This window comes from Semicossyphus pulcher, unplaced genomic scaffold (assembly GCF_022749685.1).
Source record: "Semicossyphus pulcher isolate SPU_LCO1_2020_fin unplaced genomic scaffold, fSemPul1.0.p SCAF_1, whole genome shotgun sequence".
Lineage (NCBI taxonomy): Eukaryota > Metazoa > Chordata > Actinopteri > Labriformes > Labridae > Semicossyphus > Semicossyphus pulcher.
Genome location: NW_027211603.1, coordinates 8850665 through 8872455, shown reverse-complemented (window position 1 = coordinate 8872455; position 21791 = coordinate 8850665). Strand labels below are relative to the sequence as shown.

At 38.8% G+C, this 21791-nt stretch overlaps 1 protein-coding gene across 1 annotated transcript in view; it reads left to right on the top strand.

Annotated features, from left to right (window-relative positions):
• Positions 1-21791, top strand: part of map2k5 (mitogen-activated protein kinase kinase 5) — a 57891-nt gene that overhangs the window by 20739 nt on the left and 15361 nt on the right. Inside the window, exons 11-19 of the mRNA XM_069657240.1 lie at positions 2208-2289; positions 3382-3443; positions 5617-5665; positions 5775-5848; positions 7006-7056; positions 7174-7245; positions 9819-9848; positions 14769-14795; positions 15134-15166. Of these exons, the coding sequence (XP_069513341.1) occupies positions 2208-2289; positions 3382-3443; positions 5617-5665; positions 5775-5848; positions 7006-7056; positions 7174-7245; positions 9819-9848; positions 14769-14795; positions 15134-15166 (480 nt within the window). The remainder of the gene's footprint in view (positions 1-2207; positions 2290-3381; positions 3444-5616; positions 5666-5774; positions 5849-7005; positions 7057-7173; positions 7246-9818; positions 9849-14768; positions 14796-15133; positions 15167-21791) is intronic.

The following is a 21791-nucleotide window of genomic DNA, read 5'->3' as shown; positions in this document are numbered from 1 at the left end:
TTTACTGATCACCGTCTGTGACTTTTTTCCATGAGTAAGAGGAGGGTTCTCTGTTGTGCCTTGAATGCACAGGCCAAAATGTGAGCATGGAAACTCACTTAAACTGAGCACGAGCGTCTTATTAAACTGAAGATGAAGAAATTAATAGTGTTGCCAAAGGGAACATAAACTAACCTGGGCTCAGTATATTCATGTGTTGCTTCATGGTCTTATTTTCCTAAGCTAGCGTTCTTTCCATGAAGTAGGGCTGCACGATTCTGGACAAAAATGAGAATCAGGATTTTCTTACTTAGAATTGAGATCACGATTCTCTCACGATTTTTTTACTCAATAGAAATGTTTATTGCACTCATTTTCCTGATACAGAAAGGAATGCAACAAAAAATATAAAGGTGTCTGATATAGGACTTTAACTTTAGACAACAGAACAGGACTGCTCCTGTTTTAAGTGCTTAACTGAAACGCTTCAAGAATCTGAAACTGAACATGAAAACAATAGAATAGAATAAAACTTTATTAATCCTGAAGGAAATTCTTGTGCCAGGTTGCTCCAAGGTTACAGTACAAACACGAGAAATACAAAATAACTAAAATATAAGTCAAACAAACAATATGAAGTGTATAGAGGTTAAATGCAGAGAGACGGTGCCTAAGAAAATAACAATAGTACAATAAGATATTTACAAAATAAAGCCTAGTAAAAAGTAATGGTGGCAGTTACATTGACAGTTGTACTTGCAGTGAAAATAAGAAGTAATGAAAACCTTATATTAGATAAATACGTAATAGTGCGTGGTGATAAAAGAGTTATATTGTACAGGATAGTGAAAGGTAAGTAATTTGCACATAGTGATATATAAAGGGCAGTATTGCACATAATAAAGCACTTATAAATAAAGCCTCTGCTATTAAGGAAGATATTGCACATGATAATGAACATAATATAACCTGATATTGAAAGTGTTATTGTACATGATATTAGAAGTTGTATTATAGCTGTATTGGAGAAGTTGCACGTGATAAAAGGGCAGGGTTGTTGTCAGGGTAACATCGTTAAAATCCCCACAGATCACGATGAAGGTGGTGCAGGGTGATGTTAGCTCATCTTATTAACCAGTGATCTTACGTTTCCCATAATGATAGAGGGAAGGTACGGTCGGTTTCTCCTCTTCTGTAGCCATCGCCTACCGGCTCTGCAGCCTCGGTATTTCCTCCTTAGCTCCTCAGGGATTACAGGTCTACCGCTGGCCACGCTGCTATGTCGGAGTCCCATCAGCTGATCCCTGCTGTAAACAATGGAGCCCTGGCTCGCCTCTGCCAGGAAGGGAATCAGGGCCAATAAAAGTATCCTAAACACAACAAAACAAGAAGGAATGTACCGAGCCACATCTTTCTACTAGCCAAAAAACATATCTTATTTCTCATCGCGTTCTCACCACCATGAGTGGGGTTTCCTTCTGGATTAATTTTGTTGTTGTACTTGCCCTTAGTAAGGACAGTAAGGCAATGTAAAGTTTCCAAACTCAACTTTTCTTACACTGTCATTCGCTGGTGTCTCCAACTCGCTCTCACATGGGATTGTTTTCCTTTTTGCCAGTTACTGCCGCTCTGCATCAAGTGGTGTACCGCCGCGTTGTCATTTGTTGAGGGAGAAAGGGGGAGCGCTTGTTTTGATGCAGCTGATGTCCCGACTGAAAATGCGGCAGAATCGCTCTCATTTAGAAATGAGATTGCGTAGAAGTTTGAATCGCGATTTTAATTTTTCGCGATTAATCGTGCAGCCCTACTGTGAAGTGCGTTTGTAAATAATTCATAAATAAAAGTTTATTTTCCACAAATACTTTCAATCACTGACCATCAGTTAATTCCTGATCACGTAGGCACTTTTTGTTTTAAACTTTAAAAAAAAATGTTATGAGTAAGTTCGATTTCGGTAGTATACAACTGGAGAAATGATAAGAAATGTGTGCTGCCACCACATGAATGTGATGTGCACTTTCTCTCATACAGTGCATTACTGTCCTGCGATGACGCAGACATTTTTCAGCACACTTCTTTCATATTTAGCTGTCAGTGTCAGAATGTGAAAAAAAAGAAATTCTGTCCTACACTTACTTCAACATGAGGCTAAAAAATGAACTCATTGTTTTAAATCAAGCATCAATTTTGTAGTGCTATCTACTGATCATGTCTCATCTTGATTTCAGTGCGATTCACCCTACATCATCACTTTCTTCAGTGCCTTCTTTGTAGAGAACCGGATATCCATATGCACAGAATATATGGACGGTGAGTGTCTCCATGGCTAAAGCCAGTAGATGATGTGTTTTGTCTTTAGTAGCCACAGCTGTGTGGAAGAGGCTTTGGGGAGCTGTCCTCTCTCTGTCTGCTGTGTATCCATTTACACTTCTGCAGATCAAGAGAACGTCTTACTGCTGTGAGCTGCTTAGCATGCCTTGTGTGCTAAAAGCTACAAGGGTGTGATAAATCTTGACTTAAGTGCATTTGTAGGTGTGTTTGCATGTGTGTCTAGTTTGGTGTGAGATGAGGGACTGTCTATGTTTTTTAGGTGTGTGTGTTTGTCCAAGTGTGTGTTAATGCAGTGAATCCCCTGTTTCACACATTTGCTCGCTTGTCAGCAAGTCTGTCAAACCTCTCAGCGCTCTTTACTTCATGGAACTTTTCTGTGACCAGTCATTGCAAGTTGACTTGATTATTGTCGCTTGATGGCAGCTTGATAACATCAATTATTTTGTCATCTTGTTTTATTGATTTGACAAATTATTGTAAACAATTCAAGTGTCAGGAAGTAGAATTATAACAATAAGGGAATGTGGGAATATAATTGTCTCTCAATCAATCAATCAAATTTTTATTTGTATAGCGCCAAATCATAACCAAAGTTATCTCAAGACACTTTACAAAAAGAGCAGGCCTAGACCAACTCTTTGTTATGTTATTTAGAGAGAGACCCAACATGAATCACCATGAGCAGCACTTAGCAACATTCGGCACAATGGCAAGGAAAAACTTCCTTTCAACAGGCAGAAACAGACTTGTGTTGAACAGCCATCTGCCTCGACTGGAAGGGCCGAAAAGTGGGATAGAGGGAGATGCAGGATAGAGACAGGCAAACAGAGCAACAACAACACATATGTCCTTGTTACAACAACACATATGTCCTTGTTACATGATCAACAACAACAACAACAACAGATAATACATACTTATGGTTACAATGCCAATAATAATGGTACAAAAGTGTAAAAATTAGCTATTACTATTACTGTTTAATAGACTTTGGGTCTGCCAAAAAGGCCATAGGACCATTAGTAAATGTTTCATGCTAGATCACGTTCTGACTTGATATGTCTTTTGCAGGCGGTTCTCTAGACGTGTACAAAAGGATTCCAGAGCACGTGCTGGGGAGGATTGCAGTATCTGTAAGTCTTCACAACGTACTCAAAATATCCCTGTTATTGGTTTGATTAAAGACGGAAGAGCATTTCAATCAAGAGGTGTTCTGGTGTTTTGAGAAACATTTATTTAAGTTTGAAAGGATTGTCCTTGTGTTCCTGGAAGTCACTTGAGTGACCTGTTTTTTGTTTGTTAAATACAGAGCAGGTCTAAAGATGTCATTCATTTGGTTAATGAAATAAATTACAACCACAGGTGTGAATTTTTCAATTAGCTTCTGTTTGGTAAAGTGATGGACAAAGTCAGTGTTGTTTTGCCCTGTTTTTTTCCCCTCATCTGCTCTCACATAATACGAGCATTGTGATAGAAATGGCCTTGATGTTGATAAATGCATCTATTTTCCACACTCATTACCCTTCGCCTGTCTTCACCTCCCTTCACTCTCCCCCCTTTAGCTTTGTCCATAATCAAACAATGACAGCTTCTTAGTCAGTGTTAATTCTAATTCACAGCTTTCCCTCCTTTCCACTGTCACAGTTGTTAATTATCACAGAAGGAAAAGCACCCAAGAGGGTGTGAGCGAAGCTGCTCACTGCAGTTGTTACACTCGCGCCACCACCTTTGAGGCAGCAGGACTTCAGAGAGCTTTTGTGCGTCTTTAATTTATCTCAGAGGTTGTCTGCTATAGTGATGGATGACAGGAGCCCAGAGGCTACAATCAGCTTTCACATCACATAAATGAAAACATCACAGCAAAGAGGAATAAACATTGGAAAATAAGTAATACTTAAGCAACAAATGTAATGATTATTTGGCTGGTGCTTTAATCGAGCCACACAGACAGAGTCACAAAGGAGCAAAAACAAGTGACTACAATCTTCAGTCTACCAGTCTCCTACCAGTCGGTTGTTCATGTAACAGCTCCAAGGAAGAGGCAGCAAGGAGGCATCCTTGCTAACAAACTTTGCTTTCTTTCAGTGATCTTGCTTGTTTGTCTTCAGTCTTATTATTTAGGTGACTGACTATCCAAAGTTTGTGACAATACCTGAGGACTGGAGCAATGATTGACTGGCAAATTAAGCACTTTAAGGGCCTGTGTCCACTAATGCTAGCTTTTTTTGTGCTGGCAGCACCCACAACCTCAATTTTAGAGCGCTTCTCACCAGCGCTTACTGTTGCTAGGTTAAGAAAATTGTCACGCAACACTTCCACTTCCCTTGGTGGTGACCATTAGGTCGGTTTTAAATTGCTCTGTACGTTTAATATTTGCTTTTATTTAAGAACATTTTACAAAGAAAACGTAAAAACAATGGAAAGGAATCGTGTCCTGGCATTAGCAGCAACAATAGACCTGGAAATTGTACCCTCGTAAAATGAAATTATTAGTTTACTCCTCCTCTAATTTGAAGAAGTCCCGCCCCTTCTTGGTTTTGATTGGTTGAACTACATTCAACTGAATTGGTTTTGTATAGAAAATAGGTGCTGCCAGTAGAAAAAGTGGACACAGTTAGTGGACACAGGCCCTAAATGTGCATCGCGACTCACCCTTCGCCATCACCAATCTCTGGTACAAAGTCTGCAGTCAATTTTAGGATAATTTTCCGTGACATTGAGACATTGAGATAAAGCTCTACTAGGGACAGGTTGTCCCCAGACCTGGGTTGAGCGACCAGGAACACCTGCACTTAGAAGATAAATATTGGAAAATATAATTGTCTGAAAATTGGAGGCCCACACACTGAGGTGGAAACATTATAGAAACAACTTCATGCATAAATAAATTTAGAGAGATGGTAGGGTCACCTAAATGGACACCCTCTAGGCCTGGGCAGCTTTAAATAATGAATTCCCAAAAAGTTGTTGAAATCTAATGCTTACAGTGTTCATCGCAGACCTTCATTGTCCAGAATTCTGTCCTCCAGGCCCTTTCCTTCATAGCAACTTCACCAGATGTCCACAATCAGCACAGTTTAAAATCTCTTTCCAGATATAACAAGCATGTCAGAGTAGCAAACATCTGTGAAGGCTCAATTTTGTCAAACGACCAAAATCTGCATTATTACTCCTAAGGTTCTAATATTGGCATGTTTGGGTCAACTGCAGTTAACTAATCTAAAATTACGTAGTTGATTTATTATTCAGCCACATTAAGCAGTGATTTTTGGCTAAATGAATCTTTTTTCTCTTCTGTGTCTGTAGGTAGTCAAAGGCCTGACGTATCTGTGGAGCCTGAAGATACTTCACAGAGGTGAGTAAGGTTGTGCACGGCCTCTGCGTTATTAAAAAAAGAGCAGAGTTGATAAAGACAGCACACAGAGTGCTGATGTTGCAGTTTTTCAAGCAGTTTGTCTCCACAGACGTCAAGCCCTCCAATATGCTGGTGAACACCCGGGGACAAGTCAAGCTCTGTGACTTTGGTGTCAGCACACAGGTACACTGATTTGTTTGTGGTAGCATGATAAAGAGAGAGAGCGGGAGAGAGAGAGAGGGAAAGTATGGAAGAGAGAAGAAGAAAAAACAATTGTCTATAGCTGCATCATCACAGCCCTGTGTAATCTGTGCATGTGTGTGTGCTTGCAAAGATCTGTGTGCATATGGTCAACCTGTCAATCACTGCATTCATTTTCAACTCAAAACATCAGCGCTCTCCCGAGGGTCTTCCTCTCACATTAACTCCCCCCCCCACCTCCATTGTTCTGCAGCCTCCAAAAAAAATCACTTGTTATAATTATGACCCGCACACACAACAGCAAAGCCTCATTGATATGTATTCAGTGGATGTGGGGAAAGCGTGGGTGGCAGACAATGGCCCAGTCATTGTGTGGCTGTGTGTGTGTCTGTGTGTGTGTGTGTGTTTGTAATGTAATCATCAGGGACAGACCTTCAACGTTCCCCAAAACATCAACCCCGAGGACTCTGTCCCTCCTTTTACAACACACACACACACACACACACACACTCACACGTTCCCTTCTGTGGCAAATTGTTATTCATTTTTAACCTCCACTTCCCAGGAAGCTCCAAGGTGAATTTTACACCCTGTTTGTGTTACACCTTAACACACATTGACTTGTCCTCTGTCTTTGTAACTCCATTTTTCTGTTTACCTTTCCTTCACACACACACACACACACACACACACACACACACACACACACACAGACACAGACACACACACACACACACACACACACACACACACTCTCCCTCCCCCCCCGACACAGTAGAGCATACTCAAAAAAACACAGCCACAAGGGAGGAGACACTCATTATCACAGTCCTGTCATTGATGGCATGTGCCATTGTATCCACACACACACACAGACACACTAATGTCTCCTTGTCTTACTCCTGATCCCTTGTGCGATGGGTTGAGCGCATCCCAAAATATCCACCTGACATATCAATATATTTAGATAATGCTCCCGTCCCTTTTTATCCCCTAATATAGGACAATCAAGTAATGACTCCTAACATGTATTTATTTGGGTTAAGGTGGGGTGTTAATGGTCGGTTTATTTATCTTAATTAATCTTAATATGCTGCATAATTATAATCTTATCCACTGTTAATTAATGTATTTTGCAGTTGGTGAATTCTATTGCCAAAACTTATGTGGGAACTAATGCATACATGGCGGTGAGTACACCCTTAAGTTCTGCCTCTTAAGCTCATAAAATGATTTAAAATTGTCGTAGTGAAGAGATGACTGTAAATGTTTGTTTTTATGATGTGGTTTTTTTTTGTCCCATACAGCCAGAGAGGATATCCGGAGAACAGTATGGTATCCACGCAGATGTCTGGAGTGTGGGAATCTCTTTTATGGAGGTACGACAATGTCTAAATGTTTCAATGCTCTGTACAACTGATATTCATACACAAAGAGAAGTGTGGGAAGTAGGGAGATGACACTAAATACCAACAAAAATGGTCCACTTAGAGTTTTTGTTGATACACATACGGTCGTACACATTAAAGAAGAAATTCACCCCTGTAAAAAGCCACTGTCAGTCAAAACTGGTGTTCTCTGTAATCGTTAGAAGCAATAATATTGGAAATTGATACCAAAGCTGTGGAGAAAGTTGTGGTTTCGTCCATTCTAGATTCCTACCTCTGAAAGGAACAGACCAGCGAGGGCGTGGTTACATAGGGAAAGTATAAGTCTGCGTGAAAAGTCTGGTAAAACATAGAGTTCTACCAAATATATCTACAAACAAAACAGAAAGAGAATCATGGTGTTCACCTGCGTTGTACCAGAGTGTAAGGAAGAGGAAAAGAGACGCTGGAGTGAAATACTCCTGTTTTCCAGTCAAGGACATGGATCGCTGCAGGCGACGGCTCAGAGCGGTACAGAATTTGAAATACTATGGGAGTATACCAGTGGATCGTCTAAAAAATCCTCAGGTCTGCAGTTTACATTTCAAACCTGGCGATTCTGAACGAGACATGACGTCGGAGGCGGGCGTCCTAGATTGAGGAAGTGTAGTTTAGTAAGGTCCCTGGCCTCCGCCAGATGACGTGTTTTACGTAGTCTGACGGAGGATTTCCAGGGCCCATTGGAGGAGCGGATAGCGTCCTCCAAAGGCACAGTGTGAAATTGCATTTTTTTTGTACCATAATGGCATTAGCTCCCCATAACAGCATGATAGGACTGAGGGTGAAAACCGGCAAACTGTCCCTTTCAATAGAATAGATTTCTATTAAATTTTGACTGGCTGTAGCTAAATTGTCCATATGAACGCCCCCTCGTGTGGTATTCATGACCTCTTAAGTGTAGATCAAGTGTATCAGATTTGACTGCTTTGTGGAGGTCATGAAAGTTCATTTTTTTGTAACTTTAGTCTTTGGAATATCTAGAAAGTAAGATGTGTAAGATGTGTTAGGAAATAGTTAATATTCCCCACATCTTCATCTTTTGCCTCTGTTGTTATCCCTTTGTATTTCCTGCATTTTGTTTCCTCACTCACCAGTGCCTCTTAGCGTCCATGTCGCAGTCTTGTAGCAGTTTTTTCAACTTAACCACATGAACCCCAAGCATATTGTGTGCGTGACTTCCCTATTTGTATCCACAAGCCAACAAGTTTCATGTGAAGGCAGAAATTGACTGAACAGTGTTAGTGCATGGATGTTTGTGTGACCGTGTGTACCAGCATCTCTGTTCCTCTCTTCCAATAGGGAGGCCTTGACTGACACCTTACGATTACAAATAACATTTTAATTTCAGTATCACCCTCCCTGCTCTCTTGTCCTCCCACTGACGCTATTGATTCTCCATCTGTTTCCGTCCACAGCTCTCCCTCTGCAGTATAACAAATGATTTGGGCTTCTGCCTCTCCATTGTTTGTCAATAATGTTTAATATCATTACAATAATAACAATAATGGATGATATCACAGGGAAGGGGTCCTGTCAGAATTATTGACATGATCTCATTGTGATAAAGATAAAGTTTTTAGCAGAGGACCCCCTGTCCTGTCCTCTTTATTTGTAGCTGTTGATGTGCACATTAAGCTAAATGAATCATCTTTGCGCTGCTGCTCTATTTGGATTGATCTTTAGCCAACTAGTTGGTCTATTTATGTTCAAGGGAAAACCGTGGTGGTTTTGACGTTTTAATAACTTAATGCTGCCAATACGCTGGGCAGCTGCCCTTGACCAGGATGAAAAATGCCCACCCCAAGTGAATTGCCAAATGTCAGGGAGAGCTGTCACCCAACCCCCCAGCCAAAATAACACACGTACACACATCTCATACAACCGTCCCACAATCCCCTCATCCTTCTCTTTTATCCCTCTATTTTGTTCTCTGCAGGTGGTAATCGTGGGGGGGTTATTAACTAATAGCTGATGTTGTTTGATGAGGAAGTGTAATCAGCAGGCGGCACTAAGCTTACCTCAAAGACAGAAAGTCTCAAGTTCTGCACGCTTCAGCGGCCTTCGCAAAGATTTTACTTCTGGGTCTAACATTGAATTCCAGGTCATTAAGACAATGGCAATGGGTGTGCTTTTATGGATTTGTACATACCTGTGTATACAATATATTAAATGGAGTCAAACCTAGCATACATACAAAATGTGTCTTTTATAAAGAATAATTTGTCTGAGCGATGCTTTACCTCTGAGGCCATCGTTTCTTCTTCCTTTATCATTGACTGCATTATATTGTCATGGAGATCTACTGTCCACACACACACACACACACTAACACAGTAAGGGAGGTTTGGTAAAATACGAGGCACAGCCTAAAATATAAAGTTACTCAGATTGCAACATATAAGCATTATGAATGGTTGGTCGAAGGGTTTTTAGACATAACCAAGATTCCCAGTACTCACTAAACCTGTTCCAATGTTTTTTTGTTATTTCAAGTGTCTCAAGAAGAATCTTTTTTCTTTACACAGTTGGCGTTAGGCATGTTCCCGTATCCACAGGTGAGTTATTTAAACTTTTATTGTATTTGTATTTTAGGCTAACAGTTCAATTTCTGTCGGTCTCCACTTCACAGTTCTCATAGGTTTTAAAAGAAGTTACCCATGCGCTGAGGTTTTTCTTTCTTTTGTTTGTGTTTTTGTGAACAGTTATTATTATCAAACTGATGTCTAAAAAACAGTGCATCCTATATCATAGAAGACTGCATTGTGGCCTGCATGGTCTGAGCTCTCTGACGGCCCTTTTGAATTAATCGGATTAATATATTATTTAAGTGATTATGTCTTCTCTCTTTATTCTCTACAGAAAATTATATATATATATATATATATATAATTATTTTTTAATGATTTTAATTGATTGAATGATTCCTATACGTCAGCAATAAAATCGGCTCTTTATAAGATTAAGATGTCTGTTAACCTTAGAATATAATTACCCATTATCTATATCACATTCTAGATTTGTTGTTGTATTGATATACAACTGTAAAGGTAGAAATCTTCTGTTTGGATTCATTTTTTTAACCTCATTACACTAAGTTAAAATCCTGCTCAAATGTAATTGCCGAACACAGAAGTGACTTCCCAATCCCATCAAGTCTTAATTAGCCCTTTTAAGATGGGTTTATCTCACTAATCCCTAGCTGAGCAATCTAAATCTGGTTACCTCAGGTTACCTCCTGGCCGTCCTCCTTTACGAAATGTAGAGGCACGCATTTTATCGAATGAAGAGTTTGTTCTTAGAACTACACTGTGATTGTGTGGGAAATTATGCATTAAAAACCTTCAGTATGGTGTTTAATTTTGACTTTAACAAGTCACCCACAGACACAAGATACAACTTTTTATGTAGTTACAGTTTGACTGCTCCATCAGTTCGATGAAACTTGCAGTTGATTAGTGTGATGCAACCACTGCATAATATGCCCTCAGACTGTGTAAGTAACTGTTTGGTTTCAGGACAGCAACGAGCCTTCCTGGCAAAAAGTGGTCCAGTCTATGAAACATGGATGGTTGGATGTCATACAAACTTTTAAATCTCAGTACCTCTGCAAGATCACAAGTGTTTTGGATGTTCATATTAGTTACAACCGACTGGATTTCTCTCAGAACATAATATTTAAAAAATAGGTCAACATCTTCAAATGTCTTCAGCACCTCGTTCCTCGGTGAACTGCCATCTGTGAAACTACATTTGTGATGTAACTGTTCCCTTATTTTCTGAGATGATCATACATTCTTGAGCCATTATGTAAAAGCATATACAAACCTTTGTGCAAGGGAGCAAAGGTGTGTTTATACAGCACTTAAATTGTACAGTGATGTAAATGTCACACAATGATCTATCTGTTAGTCTACGTGTGTGTGACGACAGCCTGGGGCGTGTCTGATTTTAGAGTGCTGCTCCTTCATTCATTTAATGCTTCTATTATCATGTTAATTGTGAGTGTATTTTTGCAAATGGATGGCAATTTACTCTACAATCAGCGATATAAATAGGGTAGACAAAATATAAGAAACACCTCTCAGTTTATAGTTTAGGCTCTCCACTGTTACGCAGCTCTCCTCATCTCAGTGTTAATTTTCCCCTAACTCCATATGGTACTGCAGACAGTTCACCTGCAGGCTGTAGCAGAGCGGTGTGGCGAGAGCGCTCGGATCCAGCTCGTCAGGCGCAGCCAGCCAAAGTCCTCGGGCCTTAGCTGTCATTTTTGCAGACGCTGGCACAGCTGTCTGTGCAAAACCCCCTGCTACACTTCACAGAGAACATTTTAGTGCAGACTGAGGGAGAAGTTGGAAAAGATGAGAGAGAGATTGGAAGAGTTGTCCACTGTAGCAGTGTCTCACAGAATGACACCATTCCCTAAAGGGGCTCTGTTGACTTTCTTTATCTGCTGTATGTCACCCACATTTTACATTTTTTCACAACAGCACTTGAAGGAGGTTTGTTACTGAAGTAGAATATTAAAACATTGGTAACGTTACTGAATGACATTGGCACAAGCCAGCTGCACTTTCAGAATAATAGCTTAAGATCTATATTAAACAGGGGAGGTATCGCAACAGTAAGTGCATTTACAGGGGGGAGATGAGGGGAGAGATTGTCTACTAATAATGATTTAAAAAAAGAAGAAAATGTTAAAATAAGTTGCCAATTATACTTTGGTGGCCTTTAAAATATCCAGGCATCCCTCCTAAGTGATGTTTATGTGTTGGAAACAGTGAAGTTACGGTTGGAGTTGAATTAGTTTCTGACACATCCATGATTTTCACTTTTAATAAGAGAAATTAAGCAATTTTGTGTTTTTTTGTTCACCTTTTTCATTATGAGGAAGTGCGTGGGTGTGCCTTGCCAGTTGCTTTCATTTGTGGAAGTTTAGTTTATCTCATTCATCCTTTTGTGTGTTTGTATTGCCGCACAGTGAAATCATCACCTCATGTTTGTCATGACTAGAGAGGCTCTCTGTAATTCCACTTCACCACATGTCGGGATTCATTTGCGTCCTTTGTCAGGAGTTAATGGAGTTTTTGCACGGCTCGCTCTGAAAGTCTTTGAAGACACCAGACCTGATGTGATGTGTATACAGCCGCCAGCAATATTGCTTCTGATTGATTTGTTGTCTTTTTGTTTGCTCTATAGCTGTTTTTGTTTCTCTTGATTTTTGTCACATTTTCACAAATTTGAATGAGTTTCTGGATGATATATCATTTCAGTTCTTTTGTGTTTATGTTTCAGGAGCTTTCATTACACATCAACGCATCCATCAAAACAGCAGAGATGCTTTCACTTTGTTTGTTTTTTTCCTCTCAGATTAAATGAAATGGAAATAGTTTTGCGGCACTATGTACAGTATGTGTGTTGTAAAAAGGCTTTTCTTTAATTTCACAGCTCCAAACTTTTGTTAGTTAACATTATATTTACTCTATTAGGCTCCCCTTTAGGCTTTAGATTATTTAAGAAATGATGTGAAATATTGGCTCGTCCTTTTGAATCATGAGTATTTAAAGCTAAACTACATTTGTCACTTTGTTTTGGCATGCTAATAATTGTCACCCAAACATTTCCCGTTCTTCATGATATTGTTTTTGGCTTCACTATGCAGCTAGTAAATGATAAATTGTTACAAATATGTAATGGGGACAACTGTCACTTATCAAACAGGTGATGAAATCTACACCTTCCTGTTGTATAACTAAGTTTGGATGAATTGAAGCTTTTGGCTGGAGATGAAATGTTGTCTCTTTGCGGGAGATCAGAGAAGAGCTACAGTCGTTGGATGTTTTTTAACAGCTTATAATTTAAGTCTAACACATCTGAAGCTAACAATAAAGAAACAAACAGATATCCGACGGGGGAGGGAAACGGCCATCTGATCTTTTAAAAGTCATTTGACATCAAAAATTAAAATTGAGACTTTTAATTTTCACTCTGATATCTTTCAGATAACGACTAAAGGTTGTTGTGGCTGATGAACAATAACATGTTCATCAACCACAACACCGCTCGGCGGCTTAGGAAAAACAAGAAGCTGCTGTTTTCTGCAACTACAGTTGTCATTTAGTTAGACACACATAGACACAATTCAATAATGTGTGCTTTCATACATAGTCCTAAACAGACTCCATAGACACTATTCTTCTTAGGTCATGTGTCAGAAGTAGTTTGAAAAATGTATTACGGGAGATGTTTTTTTTATGTGTAAATGTTGTATTAAACAATGCTCACCCTTAGGATGAACATGCAGATAATGATACGTTACCTGTCAGCCCACAGTGATGAGACTCTGTAAGGAGCGAAAGATAAGGAGGGATTACCAAACCTCTCTCTCTGATATGTGGTCAAGCTACCTAGTACAAGAAGAATAAGTGCTCAATTATGCTTGAATAAGTTCGTCTCCCACTATCCAATTTCAACCCCTGGAGCAGCACGCAATTTTGTCCTAGTAATTATTTCTGAACAAATTAGTTTTCCATAGTTGCCTTTAATGTGTCTGAATCAGGCAAAACTGGGTATAGAGGCAGTTTAGGAGCCTCTTGGTATTTGCAGAGTGTGAAAACCTGTATTTAATTGAGTGAATCAATAAGTGCTCTAATGCACTGTCAAAAGACTTGGAGAAATGAGCAATTTATTTACCAAACATTATTAGACTTTTAGCTGAGCCGAGGTTTCAGGCCTTGTATCATTTAGATTTTATGATGCACTTATACCTTTTTAAAATCTTAAACCAATTTTAATGATAAAATAAGTCTTAAAGGTTTCATTGGAAAACAATATTTTTAGATATTATCTAAATGTCAAGTGTGTAGATCTCCAAAATCAAGTTTCCTTTCTAGCTCATATTTTAAGAACTTATCTATGTTTTAGATGAAACCATAGAAGCCTTAAGTCAAATAGTAAGTGATTTAAATGTGTTGTTAACCCTCATTCCCAAGCACAATACTTGTCGAAAATCTGCTCCCATATCCCCTTTTCCTGTTATGCCTAGGCCAAAAATGATCACCCTGTTGTTGTTACACATCTAAGAAGCATGTAGCATGTAGCATGTAGCGAACTGTTCATTATCCATGTTGCACCTGTGAAATTGACACATTGAGCGTGCTTATTAAAGAGCTTGCTCATACTGTTTGTAACAGTTATGCGACATCCCACCACATCAGGATAACCTGCAGGGCAGGAATAAAGTACTACTCTGAAAATAAGCATTAGTGGATTTTACCCCCATTCTCCACAAATGAGAGCGAGGCCATTAACATTTGTGTGTTTTCATTATGTAAATGGTGTTAACGCATACTCACAAATTGCCAACAGGAAAGCAATAATTTTCTCCTAGTGATCATAATGTGTCCAAGTGCATCATCTTGATTATGACACGCTAATTACATATTGCCTCGTCCCGTCTTCTCTGTCTTGCCCTACAGATTCAGAAAAACCAAGGATCTTTAATGGTAAGTTTTATTGCATTAGAATAGGAGAAAAGAAAATAGGTCTCCCACTCTATAGTCTGTTACTCTTGGTTGGCTTTCTCATTTGAAAAAAAAAAACCCACTCAAATTGCATTTTTGCAATGAAATATTAGATCATGCTTAAACTGCTCGTATTACATTAGGTGCCATTATAGAATAATAAAAAACATTCAGGAGCTGAAGGATGGCTTTGCCTGAGCTCGCTGCGTTTGATTAATCTAAGTAGATACTTTTTATCACACTATTGATTTTCCTTATTGCCAGGAAATTCCATGAAGGCTAACATGTTTTTTTTTTCATCTGTGTCTCTCCACTTCCAGCCTCTCCAGTTACTGCAATGCATCGTTGATGAGGTGAGTCGTCGTCTTATGTGCTTTTGCATCTAAAGTCAGTCCTAATGGCCTGGAAAGCTTATATTTTGTTTCCTAATGAAGCAAACCACTCAGGCGGCTTTGCTCCCCACTCACTCAGCCCTTCACCCTATGCAACTGCCTCAGGCAATACACATATGCACACGCACATTACTGCAGAGGTTGGACCTGTCATGAGTGACACACACGCCGCAACACAGCTCTGATTTCTGTATACGACGGTGCCAATACCAAAGCAGATTGAAAATATGTTTAACGCAGGTATTCTCACAGCTGCACTGGGGGTTTGTTTCTTTAGCAAATAGGCAAAAACACAACTTCTAATGGTGCATGAGCAATGAGGACCAGAGAAGGTGCTTAGCCATTTACAAAGTGACATTATTTTTGTTATTAAACTGTATACACGCAAAATACTGAAAAAACAACTGTCAGAGCATTACAAAAACAAAAGTATCATTAAAAAAAAAGTAGACATGCATAACATCATATTGTTAATTATCTGACATAACCATCAACTTAGGTGCTTATAAGTGCTTTATTTTATATATTAAATCTAACCGGCCCCTGAATCTCAATTTTCTTTCATTCTTCTCTACGTTCTAACAATTTCACAGATTAAACTTATAATTAATGTTACCGTTGTAAATAACCCCAAATTTGGACAAATCTCATGATAAATCAGTTATAATATAGTCTCATTATAGAGTAGAAAGAGTAGATATTAGGTTTAAGTGAAATCTTACACTTAAATGCTCTTGTGTCCCTCTCTTTGTTCCTAGCACACACAGTCTATCAGTAGAGAAATGGAAAAATAAGGCTACAATGCAGCACTACCCAACCTCAGCCGAGTTTTGGGTTTCTAAATTTATAAACACACATCTTTTTGTGTCTTTGTACATGAATGCGTAAGCTAACACTGCCTACATTTTCATCAAAATAAGCCATCGCCAGCTTTCTTTTTTCCCTTCTCGTCAGCACACTAAAAGCAAAAATACCACAACGCCTCTCTAGCCTAAACCAGCCCCCCAAACCTCATCACCAGCCATATCACACATTAAATATACAATGTCACTTGTCCTTAACAGCCTATAGATAGGCCTTAATTAATAATTAAATGCTTTTGGTTGTAATGGATTGACCCGGGCTGAACTGTTCATTAGTCAGCTAGACGGAGGCATCACTCAAACTATTTTTTTTCTGTGCCTGTTCCTGTTCCTCCCCTCAAGGCAAGAGAACATTTTTTCATGTCCCCAGCGAGCCAGTACTGTCCCAGCTAATGCAGTGCTTTAGAGGATAAGACAAGAGTAAAAGCAGTTTTTGGAAAGATGATGTTGCTAAGAGAGAGTTTAGAGGTTCAGTGTGCAGTAAATTACCCAGAGACGGGCTTTACCTTAGTGTTCCTAGTTTGTTGCCAGTTCAGGATCTAGTACACTGCAACCCGCCTGTCAGTCACTTTGATGCTATTTCTTTATGCACTTGTGCACAGATGTCATGCCTGTCAGAAATCTAAAGGAGGTGTTTAACAAGGACCATTTTATCCATTGTAAATAGCTCTTTGTCCAGTGGCTGTTGTCCTCTTCGCCTTCAGCACACAGTAGTGCACTCAATTCTCAAGAAACATGGCCTTAGCCCTCTGGATTAAAGTTAAAGTAAGCTTTTATTGAAAGGTATAGAGGAAGTTGTTTATTTTTCTGCTTAATGGTAATTAATTGATAACTGATTAATAATTACATTCTTTACAAAACAGTACTTGGCATCAGGAGACTGCTCTACAGTGGTTTAACTTTTGGCAGTGAGGCCTTTTCTGTGTCCTTTTCTTACCCGCGGTGTTCCCCAAGGCTATGTCCTTGGCCCTTTGATGTTCTGTGTATACACCCTGCCCCAGTGTTATTAACACAAAAGTCAGTACAGTTGTGTTGCGTGTTGGACTTCCCAAAAACTATCTCCAGTTAAATTAAAATAAAAAATGTAAACCACTTTCTATGATGCTCCAAATGACATCCTCATTTCACATCACTCACAAAGACACCTTGTGTCTCTGCAGCAAGAAACCAGGGTGTAATATTTGACAGTGACATTTTTATTTGAAAAACAAGATACGAAAGTTGTTCAATAATGTTTTCATCAAGTAAGGAGCATCTGTTATGTATTATATTTACTGCATTTAGATTATTATTATTTCTTAATAAAAGTTTAGCAAAAAATACCAAAGGCTTTTAGGTGGTATAAAAAAACATCCCCAAAACACAGCCCTGTCTTTGCTCCCTTCATTGTTTACCACTAAGTTTCAGACTTTATTTTAGGATTTAAGATTGAACTGTATCTTTTAAAGCTTGTTATGGTTAAGCTTCTAGATATATTGCTGAATTGCTATTCCTTTTATTTTTCTATTACTGTTAATTGTTTGATTTTGATATAGAGCAATGTGTCAGATTAAGAGGCGTTATGGAGCCCTATGAGTTGCCTTTATTTCTCCTTTTGTAAATACTCGTAAGAATAAACCTGTAAGGTCCTATGTTTTTAATTTAATGCTTAGGTACATGTAATTGTGCTTAACACACCTTGCTTCAAGATATAGGCAGGTTAGATAAATGATACCTGATTCACTGACATTCAGTAAGTATTGCCCATTAGTACATACTGTAGATGCGATCGAAATACTTTTTATCTTCTGAGGTTGTGGAGCTTTGATATTTCGTACAACTTATCCACTGGGGATTTGAAAGTTGCTTTAATGGCTGAATGAGTAATAGGCTCCTGTAAGTGGATCATTAATATTATTGTAGCCATAAGTATGTGTGCGATGGGGGGTGGAGTGTGACTGTCTGCCTCTCTTTTTCTGTCTAACATAAACACACAGCGGGGCATGGCTAAGAAAGACTTAACAAAAAGATTTGAACCTCCTGAAGCTCAAAATTAAGACTAAATACATTTGGGGCTAAATATTAATATAAACTATTAAGACAGACAGATTAACCCGTATAAAAATGATCGTAATGTTCACCTGAGTCAATCAAAAACTAATGTGGCTCCACAAAGGAGTAGTAGTCTGTCACAGATTATGTAAAAAATGTTTTGTTTCAAGGAGGTCGGCCTTGAAAATCATCACAATTACTTGGATAAAATGTAATAGAAACTTCCACTTTTGTAGCAACCAACTGGAGAAATAATATTGGTTGTTAATAAAAGAGCCAAGGCTCCTTTTGCTTGGCTCCTTTTGTTGCTGAATAGTTTGATACAGCCAAGATGTGATTAAGATTTTAGACAGGTCCCAGCGTCCAAGTTACAAAAAACATATTTGCTCTCTCACCTAGAGGTATTTAGACATGTCTATTATCCAGAAAAGCCACATTAGATTCTAGTTACCAATTTTTTAATCGGTTTTGGTAAGCTTTGTTCATTTAGAGCAGTATTTAAAGACTTGTTTTTCAGTGATTTAATTAACAATGAGGTTGTAGCGAGGCCAAAGTGTGTTGCCACTGCTTTTTAGGTATGTTTCATTTATTTTCATTTAACTCTACTTAATTTAAGTGTATGCAACTGAAGTTACCTAATTAGAAATGATTCAGTGTATCTTCTAAAATTGGTGCTAGTGTTGCTAATACCTACATGCTCATGTTATTGAGCCTGGGTCTTGTTTCTCTGTAGTTGCTCCTACCATCTGTCTGCTGTCCACCCTCATTAATGTGCCTCTCTCCTCCATTTGTTGAATAGCAAGTGGCTCCACTAATAAAGAACTCCCACTTTATTTTCAAGCCTGTAATTACTGATCTAATTTTGCCTAATAATTGCTTCATGGCAATCACATGTATATTTACTTGTACCCTTGTACCCTCGGAGTGTGTGTTCTGTCTCATAGTGGAGCCCGTTGACAACCAGAGGAATAATTCACTCAGACTAGCCACTTTCATCAGCCTGCTTGTCTTTTGTGCCATCGCCTGCTGCCACATCAAAGCTGCAGCGGTGTTCCTCTCAGCTGGAGACATGAATACATGCATAAATGTGTGTGTGTCTGCAAAAAGGTGCATGTGCATGCAAATATGTGGGGGAAATGCAGAGAAAGATTTTGTATCAGATTTAGCCTACACAACCCATAAATGAGTTGTGTAGTCAACACTTTTTTGTACAAACTGCGCAATCCAGTTTGTGTGTGTGTACACCATAGTACAGTGGTTGCAAATTATTTGGTACTCTCCCTCTAAACGGAGTGTACACCCAGGCTTGTGGTGTGCAGTGCTCAAGGGCATTTGTTTGTGCATGCCTGTGTGTGTATGTGCATGGGCTATGATATATTGCTCATCCAAGCGGCGGCAGCACTGTGAAGTGCAGTGAGATTAGAAGGGAACCCATTCCTTTGTTAATTTAAATGGGTTCATGCATCATGCTTTGCGGGAGCCTGCCGATCAGAGCATTAAGGAATGGCGAACACTGCCCAGAGGTGTTTTTAATGGCACAGCAGGGCTTCAGATGTAAAGAGGTGTAATTCCCTGCATTTGAATAATCGCCCGGTTGTGGACCCAGGCTTTATGATGTTTGTGCACATAGGAGTATTGTTGTCCATATCTGTGTTGATATCATTGCATGTCATTGTGCATGTTTTACATTTTGTAAGACTTGCACCTACGATTTACCGACTGGTCAGCTTACTTTTGATCTTTTCTGATAGCTTGTATGTGAGTTAAACATTCTTGGGTATCGCATTAGCTGGTGTATTTTGACATTTAAATGCACTACATATTTAATATTATGCAACATATGTTTAAATGACTGACTAAAACCCTGTTAAATAATCATTCAAACTCACTATCTCATCTTATTTATACAACCTGCCTGTTTTGTTTTAGTGTCATTTTTATGTTTATTTGTACTATATTGAGAAAGTAATCACACAAACACACATTTCAACACTAGAAAGTTTAATTTACTAATCATGTAGCTTTTCAAACACATTTTTTCTACTTTCTATTTTACTTTAGGATATATTGATATTAAATATATATTTAAATATGAAAAGCTTTTCATGCCAACAGCCAAAGGTGGAGAAAGAAGCAGAGTGAGAGTTGTGAAATGGATGGAGTAATGACGTGAGGGGCAGTAAAAGAGGGTCAGTCTGGAGCAGCTGTTCTACATGACACACTTCATTAAACCTCTATTGACAACATGAAGCTAGCCTGACACACACACACACACACACACACACACACACACACACAAACATATTCACGTATTTTTTAGCAGCAATTTTCTGATTTTTATATTAAAAGCAGGTTTAATTCAGATTTGGTCAACACTTACTTCTCATGAGTGAAAAGAACTTTGGTCTTTCTGTAAAAGAAATGCATTATCAATAGGAAAATTTACAGTTCAGTCATGAAACATAAGCGTTTTTAAGGTTTTAGGAAAACAAAAAAGAAATAATTTAACTCGCATAAATTTATATTAAATCACAAATCACCCCCAGGCCCCCCGTGACCTTGCATATGTATTCACCATCTCAATACGGAAAGTTCCAAGCTAAACATAAGGAACATACTGAAAAACTGCACTAATGAAGTAACACAACTCTTTGCCTGCAAAAAACGTGGCTTTGACGCAATGAAGCAGACTGCATAAGCTTTCTCACAGACCAGCGCTAAGATTGAGAAAGTGGGTCTTTGTCCTCTCCTGAGTGAGAAAACCACAAAGTTTAAAAAAGGAATAATATTTAAGAAAAGTCTGATTCATAAAAATCACCACTATTCAGAAACGTAGCCTTCATCTCAATGAGTTTATTTAGCTTTCACTATTTTAATTACCCCACTTTCTTTATCCAGGTGCACCTTCAGGGATCTCTTGAGATTTGGTATTTGAAAGCCTTTAAGGCCGACTCTCTCTAAACACTGCGACACACACACACACACTCACACTTTCTCCCTCCACAGCATTGTTCTGTAAGTAAAGATGATACATACATCCAACGTTTCCCTACTAAGCCTTTTTGTTGTCATTATGCATTTTATCTGCCAAACTCAGAAAACATTCTGTATGTCCGTGTTGCTCCACAACTGTCCGCTGTGGATTTGCTGCAAGGAAAAAGAGTCGGGTGAAAGGCAGGAAGAGAAAATGAGGCCTTCAGTTCAAGGATGTTTAAATAAGCATGATTGAAAGATCTTCTTTATTCATCACTCAGTTATCATCACTTTGGTGTGTCTTTTAATGCTGAATATATTTCATTTTATTAAGGGGATATATACAAGATTTAGTGACAAATGGGATGTTATTTTTTAGCTTTTTTTCCATTTACAAAACACTGCCTTACGCAGTGGCAAAGTAGGCCTTTCTTTCTCGGCTAGAAGCATCCATCAGTGAGAAGTGCATCTTTACTCAGTCAAAGATAGTCACAGATTTATTTTTACCGATTCACACTGGCAGATGCAGCATAATGGCATAATGGAAACAACACACCGTGTATCTTTGTTTACAATAAACACAAAGCCCACCACACGTTCAGGGTATCTTCATCATGTTCAGCTTCAAAACAATCTTCAAAATCTGTTTTTCTTTTAATACAGCCGAGCCTCGCAAAAAGCATATGTAGTTAAGTATGACAGAGAGGGAGAAAGTTGAT